Source organism: Cyprinodon variegatus, unplaced genomic scaffold (assembly GCF_000732505.1).
Source record: "Cyprinodon variegatus isolate N-32 unplaced genomic scaffold, C_variegatus-1.0 Scaffold1399, whole genome shotgun sequence".
Lineage (NCBI taxonomy): Eukaryota > Metazoa > Chordata > Actinopteri > Cyprinodontiformes > Cyprinodontidae > Cyprinodon > Cyprinodon variegatus.
Window position 1 is genome coordinate 103,428 of NW_015151852.1, and position 11,686 is coordinate 115,113.

The 11,686-nt window shown below is 47.0% G+C and overlaps 1 protein-coding gene across 2 annotated transcripts in view; it reads right to left on the reverse strand.

Annotated features, from left to right (window-relative positions):
- LOC107103222 (metallophosphoesterase domain-containing protein 1-like) overlaps nt 1–11,686 on the reverse strand; it is a 62,769-nt gene that overhangs the window by 5,769 nt on the left and 45,314 nt on the right. For both annotated transcript variants that reach the window (XM_015402797.1, XM_015402796.1), the window contains exon 5: nt 7,392–7,507. In XM_015402797.1, coding sequence (XP_015258283.1) covers nt 7,392–7,507 — 116 coding nt within the window. The remainder of the gene's footprint in view (nt 1–7,391; nt 7,508–11,686) is intronic.

The window sequence follows — 11,686 nt, forward strand, 5'->3', positions numbered from 1 at the left end:
AAATGTCATTATAGAATAAAGTAAACTTCAGCAGGTGAATCACCACTAGCAGGGTTAGCCATTGGTAGTGCACGGTACTGAGAAGTAACAGGCCGCCATATTGGTACTCCCTAGTTAGACCGGTCCCAATGTAAACAACCAGTGCGCTAAAGCATCGAACAAGTCAATGAAGTCTATAAATCATGTAATATAACATATTATACAAATCCATTACAATACAATTAATGTGTTAATGGAGCAGATAAAACAGGAATGGATTCACACTGAAGGCGCCTAAATACAACATTTTGGTCATTTCTCTTCAATAAAACATTTTTTTACTCATAAACAATGAAATAAATTGAAGAATGAAGAAATGGCAAAAACTGGGTGTGACTCATTTCCAGGGATCTGCAGGAAACCTTCAGCTCTGCATGTTGTTTATCAGTCCTGCCTTTCTCCAACAATGCTTCAGAAATCCACTTAATTGGATGTTTGATGCTTTGGGTTGATTTCCTGCGTTTTTTCGCCTGAGTGAAGGTTATAAATTCCTCCTCCCCTAAATTGGTAATACGTCACTCTGTCAAAGAAAGCTTTTCATGGCAGGCAGCTTGTGGGATGGTAAACTGCTCAGCACAGCACAAAGGGTAAGAACAGGCAGTCATAGAAAATAAAGATCCATCAAAGGCTCACTCAGACGCAGACTTCACGGCACGCGTGACAAGGATGGAGCGTGGACTGTGTAGGATTTAATGGCTGCACAGTGAGGAGGCATGCTGCTGACGCTGAGTCAATAAAAGCATCTAGTCGCAGGAATAAAACGAGTCTGAGGCTCATTTCTCTCCTCCTGTCAAAGAAAACAATGATGAAGTGAAAACAAAAGACGAGAGAGAAATGAAGCAAACAAGAAAGAAAATGGAAAACAGGAGAAACGAACCAGCATTTTGGAACAAGGTTCACTTCTCTGAATCAGTGAAGATTCTCAGTCATCCAGGTCCTGGTCAGGTTTAGGCAACTGGACGTGAAGAAAGAATGAGAGGGAACTAAAGGAGCCTCCTAATGGATTGGCGATGGAGGTCACCTGGAGAGTTAATGGTGGGTAGGGGGTCTGATGGCTGATGACTCATTAACTCCTTGTCAGAGTGGTTTCAGTCACATGTCTGATTGAAGTGTGATTCAGGTGAGAGGTGAATCTTCTGGGTATTGTTCCTAAAAGTGCTTTGGATGAAGGTGAAAGGTTCTGTCTAAGACCACCTCATCTGTTGAGAGATGTTTTTTCCAGGTTAACAAAGATGGCTTCCTTAACCTTGCTCTCGAACCATCTATCTTCCCTGGCCACAATCAGGATGTTTTTCTCCTTAGAGTGAGCGGCTGCGTCCTGTCCTGAGGAGTTGACCTGTGTTGAGCCATGCTCCTTTTTAGCGGTTGCTTGGTCTTTCCAATCTACAGGTCTGTGCTCTCTTCACTACACTGAATGGCGTAAACCAGGGGTGTCAAACTGGTTCCAGAAAGAGCCATGTGGCTGCAGGTCTTCTTTCCAACCAAACAATAGCAAACCAGACTCCAGTCATCTCATCAAGTCATCATGTTCAGATTGGACTCACTTGATGAGATGACTGGAGTCTTGTGTGCTACTGCTTGGTTGGAAAGAAAACCTGCAGCCACATGGCCCTTTCTGGAACCAGTTTGACACCTGTGGCGTAAACCATGATGTCGGCCTGGTTTCTGGGTGTTTTATCTTTGAGATTAACCAGTTTTTGTCTCCCATGTTTTGTTCCCATGTATGAGTGTAGAGCTCTGCTTTGCACTTCTTCCATGTATAAGTTCACCACTATAGGAGCCACAGGGCAGCCAGTCCATGCTTCTGCCTGTAGATAGCTTGGTTGAATTGGAAGTATGTGGTGGTGAGGCACAAGTCCAAGAGGGATCAGTTGTGGTCAGATTGGTCAGGTTGGTCCTATCTGGCAGAGGGTGGTCTTGAAGTAAACACATACTTATGGTGGAGACGGCTTCTTTAGTGGGGAAGACATCAGACATCATAGGAGACCATGATCTCATCTGTGTCCAGTGCCAGGCTCTTTATCCTGCTGTGGAACTTCTGTGAATTAGCAATGTGATGTGGTGTGTTGCTAACCAAAGGAGCGAGGATGTGAGTGAGATGTTGGGCCTGAGTGGAGCTCCTTCCTGGTGTATTTTTGGGAGGCCATAGATCCAGTAGATAAAGCTAGCTGATGACTTTCTTCTTGTTGCTGCTGGTGTGGTCTTTCTTCAGTGATTTATAGGTGGCCGTGTCACCAAGGAGGGCTTTAACTTCGGCGTGGTAGTCGGCTGTGTAAAGTACGACCATGCATCTTCCTTTCTCCGCTGGTAGTGTGATTATGTCCTTGTCTCTTTGGAGGACTTTCAGAGCTTTCCTTTCTGGAATGGTCAGGTTTGAAGGGGGAGCCTTTGCCCTGGAGAGAGATGCAGTGACCGTCAGCCGAAATTGTTCAGCTTTTATGAAGGTCAGTTTGTTGTTTCTGATGGCTGTCTCCGTGGCTGTGATGAGATCCAATGCGGGGATCTGTTAAGGGGATGCTGCATGGTTCATTTTCAGGCTGGGTAAGGGTCCTGTGGAAAAATTCTTTTTATCTGTGAATACTTCATGATGCGAATGTGAGTTCCTCTGAGGTGGTCGGTCTGGACTGGAGGATGGGGAATCTATGTTTTTGCCTTTGTAGTGCTGGGACATGTTGGCCTTCACTGCAAACTTGAAAGCCTCATCCATGATGTCCCTGGGAAGTGCTGCGTACAGTTGCACACCTGTCTGATCAAGTTTCCCTTTCAGCACGTAGTGAAATGTATCTGTCTGATGTGTTGGTTCATTAGCTGGTGCTGTGCTTTCAGCAGGATGTTCCTAGCTCTGTAACATTTCACTGAGGAGCAAGGATGTAAACTATTGAGGAGGATTTTGTGGTGCCTGCATCTTAAGTTGAAACGCATGTGGTTTCTGTAGTCCAACATGGAGCCCGGCCGGGCACAGCCTGAAGAGGAAACATGGATCCCCCTTCCAACGGGCTCACCACCTGTAGGAGGGGCCAAAGGGGTGGGGTGCATTGTGTGATGTCAACTCTTTGCGGGAGAAGGAGCCTGAGGTAGTGTGTGTGGCTGAGAGGTCCTGGCTACAGATAGTTGGACGTACCTCATGGCTCTGGCTTTGGGACCAGTCTCCTGGAGAGAGGCTGGACATTCTTCCACTCTGCAGCTGCCCCTGGTGAGAGGCGCAGACTTGTTGCCCCTCATCTTGGTGGGTTGGCGTTTACTCTGGTGTGATACTTAGTCATCCCGGTTATAGTCATTCCAAAAAAGTTAAAAACAATCCACTGGACTTTGAAGATGTTTCTCTTCCCATCCAGGAGGCTTTCTAAATTCAAATGTCTGAAATAGTGTTGAGTTCCAGGCTTTATAGAGTGGAACAAAAAAAAAAAAAAAACTTCTTTTGGTTCTTTGTTAGCCTGCAATAACCGATTCCTGTCTATGTCACTGAAAGGGGGGTCGTTAAAGGGAATTGTTGGCCTGGCTTAATAGGCAGTTGGGGCTGTGATGATAGTGGGAAGGAATCAACTCTATCGCTGTATTGTAGGTTTTTGAAAGTTGAAACCGGAGTCCACTCCCCTATGTTCAATATTGGTTTAACATAGATGGCTTCCTTCACACCCCTTTCAAACCACCTGTCTTCTTGACGTGAACATTCTGGTCCTTTTGACATTCTTTTGAGGACCAGAGCTCCCTCTTTGAGAGCTTTGGACAAGTTCCGAGGGAGGTGGGGGACATTGAGTCTGAGTGGACCATTATCCGTGCCTCTATTTTTGACGTGGCTAGTCAAAGCTGTGGCCGCAATGTGACGCGCTGGCAACCCTCGAACACGCTGGCGGACACCAGTGGTGAGGGAAGCTGTCAAGCTGAAGAAGGAGTCCTATCGGGCTTTATTGACCTGTGGGACTCCAGAAGCAACTGATATGTACCGGCAGTCAAAGCGGCAGGTGGCTCGGCTGGTCACTGAGGCAAAAACTTCAGTGTGGGAAGAGTTTGGAGGAACCATGGAGAAAGTCCACAATCCGGCCTCTCAGGAGGGGGAAGCATTGCAGTACCAACACTATTTATAGTGGGGGTGGTGTGCTGCTGACCTTGGTGGGCAGAGTACTTCAAAGACCTCCTTAATCCCACCAACATATCTTCCATTGAGGAAGCAGAGCCTGGGGGTTCCGATTCGGGTTCTCCCATCTCTGGTGCTGAGGTCACTGAGGTGGTTAAAAAGCTCAGCAGGACTCTAGAGGGTGCATGGGAGTTTGCCCAACCAGTTTACAAGTTCCATGTGGATCTGGAGAATGCATTCGACCGTGTCACTCAGATGGGGCCTATGCGGGGAACTCCGGGAGTATGGAGTACCAGGCCCTTTAATAAGGGCTGTTAGGACTCTGTATGACCGGTGTCAGAGCCTGGTCCAAATTGATGGCAGTAAGTCGGACTCGTCTCCAGTTAGGTTGGACTCAACCAAGGTTGGTGGACATAATGTGCAGCCAATGTATTGAGGGGATCCATTTTGGTGACCTTAGGATCCGGTCTCTGCTTTTGACAGATGAGAGCCGCTGCTCCTCCACAGCCAGTTGAGGTGTCGTTGTCTGTCTTCAATTTTTTCTCAGTCTCACCCCAGCAATGATGATGTTAACTTCCTCCTCATGTCCAGATAAAGAAGACAACTGTCTCTTCTCTGATATTTAGCTTTGTTTCCCCTCCTTAGTGCCTTTAATTGACGCCGGTTGTGAATTGATGCTGTATACATGAACTGAACTGATGAGAACCTCTGCTGCAGCGCTAAGCTGCGTCTCGCTCACTCTGATCTTTTCTTCATCATTTCTCATTAATTTCTTCCTCTTTTCAACAGGAGAAGAAAACATTTGTAAAGTTTATGTCAACATCTGTCTCTTCCTCCCATGTCAGTCACTTAGCTTTTGCATCTGAGTGAGGATGTGTCATGCTCCAGTAGCCTGCTGTAGCTGCTCCATATGCTGGCAGCTTGTGAGCACATACTTGGCTAAGCTGAATGAAAAATAAATTGCAGCGCTCAAAGCTGAGATGCAAACACAGAAATCAATCATGAACAGTTGTCGGAGCAGCACAGCTGCAGCAGGAGATGAGGTGTGAAGGTGTGAGTGCGTGTACGAGGCTGATGGCTGTGTGTGGAAGCATGAGCGTAGAATAGGACGTCAGTCAGCTCCTGTGTTTCTCAGGCCCTTTGTTCTGAGAAACACATGTAGGGTTAGACAAAAGCTAGGCACTGGGATCTAAGATCACACCGGTGTGGAATGGAGGGGGATTGGAACCACAACCACCAGCTATGAAGAGAAGATGAAAACACCTTCCTATGGTCTCTGCTAAACAAGGTGATGACATCCAGGTGACAATCCAGCTATTCCACCATTTTTTTTTTAAAGCTATATTTCTGCAGTAACCAAAGCGACGAGGTTTGGGTTCCTGGGACCATGAGCTCCAGAAGTCCTCAGCCTGCCTCCCAGGATGAGAACTTCCTCTGATCCCCACCACCCACACTGAATTCATTCTTTCATGGAAACGTTGCAGACATCTTCTCACTGGGTGTTTTAATGAACTATTTTTTGTCTTGGTGAACAATTGATCTGAATATGGTCCCTGTGACGGTCTTGGCCTAAACAAACTCAGTAACTTTGTTGGCTTCTGGCATTAAAGACAAATTCAAGAGTCTTTATTGTCATTAGGGACCAATTTCTGCCAAGATCATAAAACACAGAGAAGATTTTAAAAAACCTTGAAGAGGAATTAGCCTAATGCTAACCTGAACTGTTAACTTGAGCTGTTAACCTGAGCTGCTAGCCTGAGCTGCTAGCCTGAGCTGTTAGCCTGAACTATTAAGCTGCGTTCACACCAAACGCAGGAGCAGCAAAAACGCGTCTGCTGCTTCATCTTTGATGCTTGTACCAGTTTAGTTCTGACGTGCGGCTGAAGCATCTTTGCTGCTCCAGCTGCGCGGTGGAAAAAGTGTGTCTGACGCGCGTTTGGCAAAGCTACCCTATCCTTTCTTTGCATGCAGCTATATTTGCTGTGATCAGTGGGAATAAGGAATAAAGTAGAAGAGCAAAAAATGCCTAAACGCTCCCGACACACTGCTTTAGCTGCTTAGACGCCCTGCCCCTGCTCCTCAAAACATGCTTCGAGACGTTTTGCTGTGCCTTGATGCACGTCAACCATTGACTTTGCATGTAAACTAGCTGCTGCTGCTGTGTTTGCTGTGAACGCAGCATTAGCCTGAGCTGATAACCTGAGCTGCTAGCCTGAGCTGTTAGCCTGAGCTGCTAGCCTGAGCTGCTAGCCTGAGCTGCTAGCCTGAGCTGATAACCTGAGCTGTTAGCCTGAACTGTTAGCCTGAGCTGCTAGTCTGAGCTGTTAGCCTGAGCTGTGAGCCTGAGCTGCTAGCCTGAGCTGTTAGCCTGAGCTGCTAGCCTGAGCTGCTAGCCTGAGCTGATAACCTGAGCTGTTAGCCTGAACTGTTAGCCTGAGCTGCTAGCCTGAGCTGCTAGTCTGAGCTGTTAGCCTGAGCTGTGAGCCTGAGCTGCTAGCCTGAGCTGTTAGCCTGAGCTGCTAGCCTGAGCTACTAGCCTGAGCTGTTAGCCTGAGCTGCTAGTCTGAGCTGTTAGCCTGAGCTGCTAGCCTGAGCTGATAACCTGAGCTGTTAGCCTGAGCTGCTAGTCTGAACTGTTAGCCTGAGCTGCTAGCCAGAGCTGTTAGCCTGAGCTGCTAGCCTGAGCTGCTAGCCTGAGCTGTTAGCCTGAGCTGCTAGCAGGAGCTGCTAGCCTGAGCTGCTAGCCTGAGCCGTTAGCCTGAGCTGCTAGTATGAGCTTCTAGCCTGGGCTGTTAGCCTGAGCTGCTAGCCTGAGCTGTTAGCCTGAGTTGCTAACCTGAGCTGCTGCCCAGGTTCAGGTCCAGAGCTAAATATCATGAAAATAACTGTGAGAACTTTCAATTTCAGACCTAAGGATCTTTTTCCAGGAGCAGAAATCTTTAAGTGTAGATGATTTTATGCCAAATCTGAAGGTGAATATTAGCTTAAGGATTTTATGCAAATATTGCATTAATGTGACAACAGTGAGTGTGTGTTTGGGAGTTCTTATCACAATTAAAGACATTTCACTATCACTTTAGTCCAGAAGACCAATGGAGACCAAAGACTCTAGTTCTACTAGAGCTGGCCCCTGTTAGCTGGGTTAGCAGCTAGAGGAAGAGCTATGGTGAAAAGAATTGATCACTGGGATGTTTTCCGGTTTTATACATAACTCACTATTTGGAGATTTTTCAAATCCTGTTTGTGTCCTTTGCAAACACTGCAGTGCATATCTCACCCAGTGGGGGGCAGTGTGTCACCAGGATGTCTGTGTTGTCCGGAATCTGGTTCCATTTGTCCAGAAGAGCCTGGCCCCGCGGTAGGTTGAAGCCCCAGCCGTAGTACCAAGGCTGCCTGCAGAAAGACACAGAGAGGAAACCATTGAGCTTCACTTCCAGACGCCATGACAGCAGGTTCCACCGTTACAAACCACAGAATCAGCTCTGCTAAAACGTTCAGCACTGAAAGAAAGAGCAGCGAATGGCTTAAAGAAAGATCTGATCAGTGGCAGCGAGCTGCTGGACCCTCGTTTAGTTAATGGCCGTCAATCCTTATCCAGTCTGACTGACGCCGCCAACCCTGACCTAGAGTCCTCTCAATCTGAGCAGGCGCTGCGATGCATAAGGCCACATGAAGAGCAATCTTTAGGACATCAAGCAGCTTGAAGGCGTGGAGCGAAAAGCTAAGTGAAACGTTTCTTTGATCTGGAAAAGTGAAGGAAAATGTAAGGACAGGAAGAAGAGTAAAGAAAGAGGATAATAGAGGGAGAACCGCTCAGCCTGCCGCTCCTTCACTGAGCTAATGCAGCGGCCGTGAGTGACGGAGAAGAAATTAACATGTCACTTACAATCTGTACTCCGATCCATCTTTCGCCACAACAGACAGCACACGTGTGTGAACAGCGGCAGGCGACAGCATCTGTCACCGCCGGCGTTCAACCCGCTTTTAATAAATTGCTGAGCTCAGTCACTTGAAACGCCAACTTTATCGCCGTAGCTGCTGCGGCGGCATCTGTGTCTAATGGAACATCAGACGAGGAATTTTACAATAATATCCGCCGTGTGTGTGAGGGGGGAGGGGTGTGTGGTGGGGGGGAAATGCACGGGGACGGCCAATAGATGAGAGGAAGTGAGATGAGCTGATTACAGTTTCCATCCTTCAGAGGAGCGCTGGATGGAAACATGGAGGTCACAGATGAACAGAGGCCAGGCAAACATCAGGATCTGTTGCTGTTCAAACATCCAGGAAGAAACATTTCTGCAGAGGAACCCGCTTTCAATCCTTTACAGAGCAAATATTAAAACATTTAGACCGGCTCAGCATATTAATAGGAAGGAAATATTCATATCAATCTATGCACAGACGTCTAAATGAAAATGGAAGGAGCTCAGCGGCGTTACCGACGGCAGAAGCAGCAGAAGGGTTGATAGGAGCTGCATGAAGTCATTCATCGGAACACGCCCTAAATGAAGAGTAATAAAAGGCTTTGATGGACGGACACAGAAACCATTAGACGGCTGCAGGCTGCCCTCCAATCAGGAGCCTTTATTAAACCCATACTTGATTTCAATCAAAATGATCAAAAGTTTAGCTTCCTGACAAAGACTAGAGGGAAAGCTGCAGGCGGTAACTGGATCCGAGCAGTTTAAACAGGAAGATCCACCTGCTGATCTGATGGACGGTCCCGCATCAGGTCAATGTCTCCTGATCTCAGACAACGTCTTCATACCAACTAAGTGTAAAAAATGATTCTGAATTTATCGGCCACATAACAAGGAGCCATCAAATCGGAACAGGCCTCGAAACCACGCTATGACATCATCAGCAGACGAATCTTTGGAGGAAGCAGCCGCTGGATTTGAACTCCGTCAATCAGGCGATGCAATCAGCTGGTTTTTCTTAGACAGAAAACTTTGAACCAATCTGACTGGAGGATCTGGTAGATCTGGATCTATAAAGTGACCTGAGATGACATGGTGTGAATTGGAGCTATAGAAATAAACTGAATTGATAATTGAATCTACACTTCTTGTTGACTAGATGATATTAAAGCATCAGGAGGAAACCCTGACAAAGATAAGGGGTCCAACTCATCCTGGGTTTGAATGAATATTCATAATATTATCATCAAAAGTTAAAGAATATTAAGAACAAATCCACAGCATTAAACTAGAGAATTAAGGAGACTATAGAGATGGGCAAACTAGAACCAAACAGACCGAAGAAATACAAATATACTTTTCAGATGTGGTGGTTCCTTATGCATGATGGTATAAGATCCAAACATCTCAAATCAGTAAAGACATCTAAGCTACGGCTTCCACGGTTGCCATGTCTGAACACTAAACTCATATCTGAGGGACGGTTCTATCAGCCAATTTCTAAGCAGTGCTGCAGCCTGCTTCTTGAATCCTAATCTTTTAAAGCTGGGCGTCCACTAGTGCATGTTTACAATCATTGCACGCAGCTACAGCTCAAACTGTACGATGAAACAACAGAGTTTATCAGTTCACCGCTCACCATGTTTGTTCTCACATTAAACGTCCAGAAACCAAACATCAGACTCAGCGCCGAGGGATGGCGCCAATCCGACCAGACACCTTGGAAGAAGAAGAAGAAGAACTTCCTTGTTTGCACATGCGCGAGGTTCTGGTAAATCGCTCTCAGCTCTGCTTCATCAGCAGGATTTGCTAACCAACGTGTCACAATGGCCGACTGAATTTCTATGGTTTGATTGTCTCCTCCATGCTGCTGTGGGAAGCAGATAATAACTGATGTGTTAGTCCTGCTGAACGTGATGATACCTTCATCAGGTGGGGAAAACATGGCTTCTAACTGATGCTCAGGATTATCAGGATGTTCTTAGCTGCTGTAGCTTCACCAGCTGCTGGAAACACATGCTGGTGCTGGAGGACCTGATCATCATCTCCTCAGAACACGGCGGAAACTTTTGCTTCTGCCTCATTTCTGCTCAAACACATATATTTGGGTGTTAGCTGTGAAAAGAACGAAGCCCATCTTCCCACTTCCTCTTCAGCTCATCCAGCTTGAGCTGAGAGGATTGTTGCTTTCAGCGCTTTCTAACCTTGGCGTTTCCTTCTGTCTGTCAGTGGCCGTCTGATATCACTGGACTGACTCTATGAAGCATCTGCTGAATGCTGCCAGGCCTTCATCGTCCCTCCATCCTTTCTCGTCTCTTACCGTATTACCCCAGCCTTCACTCCCTCCTCATTTTCTCCACATCGTTAGCGAGGAAACGACGTGCTAACACGGCAGGGCCGATGAATGGGCGTGTTTCTGAACCCTGTCAGCCTGAGGGAACACTATGCTGAGCAGCTGGTTGGACTTTTTCCCGTTAAAATAAAAATCTACACTTTGGGAACTCATTTTCTGTGACAGGATGGTTTGATCCAGACAGGATAACTAAGAATAACTAACAATTCTGCTTCCTCTCTGGAAAGACTCCAGTTAAACCTCAAACTGGGTAAAAAGCAAGACTCTGATATAAACTGGGATCCCAAACCAAGACTAATCTCATTCAAACCTGTTTAAAATGCATAACAGATCTAATGACTGACATTTTTCCAATAAACAGACAAGCTTAGATCATTGGGTCACATGGAATTAAAGGACTCGGTTTAGAGACCCCAATGGCTGAAAGGTCGACTTTACTCCCCGATTTGTGCAGCAGTGGAGCCTGGAAGGTTTTCTCCGAATCTCTGAGCCAAACATCACGTCTTTACATCTGCTCAGCTTCGCAGGGCCTTCCTGCCTGTAATAGTGACATCTTAGCGCCCTCCCCCTCAGCAATATCTGATAATGACTCGTACTTTATGACTCTGATGGTGGTACACTGACAGAAGCCAGGCTGCTGCACACCTGAGTACCACAGGTAGACATCCTAAAACTCCTGCTCAAACGTGCTGCCTGCTGACAAAGGGAAAGGAAAGCAGGAGGAAATGATTGAGGAAGAACCTCTAAACATGTGAAAGGAGAACCAGACGGGAAGTACGGCAGTGGCAGTATGATGGTGTGAGGATCTTCTTCATGACTGGTCAGGGATGAGGATGCAGTGTGTGCACCATCAGCCTGCCGCAGACTGAACTAACTGAACCGGAGCAGCTAATTGGAGGAAGTGACCCTGACGCCATGGTAACGGGAGCATGGCGCTCCCTACCTGCTGAACAGACCTGAGAGCGCAATGTTCAGCATGAACCGTTGGACGCAAGACATGTTTAACATTTAATAACGGACCGATCAGTCTTCTTGTCCACTTGGTGCAGCAGGTGTCCTGCACCAACATGGCGGCAGGTTAGCTGAGCTAGAGAGGCACGATGAGGGTTTGGCCAGACTGACTAACCTGGACCCATTAGCATGACCGCTACATTCCATTCAACCTCGTCCTGTTAGCATGACCGCTATGGTCCATTCAAACCCATCCCGTTAGCATGACCGCTAAGGTCCATTCAACGCCGACCCGTTAGCATGACCGCTAAGGTCCATTCAACGCCGACCCGTTAGCATGACCGCTAC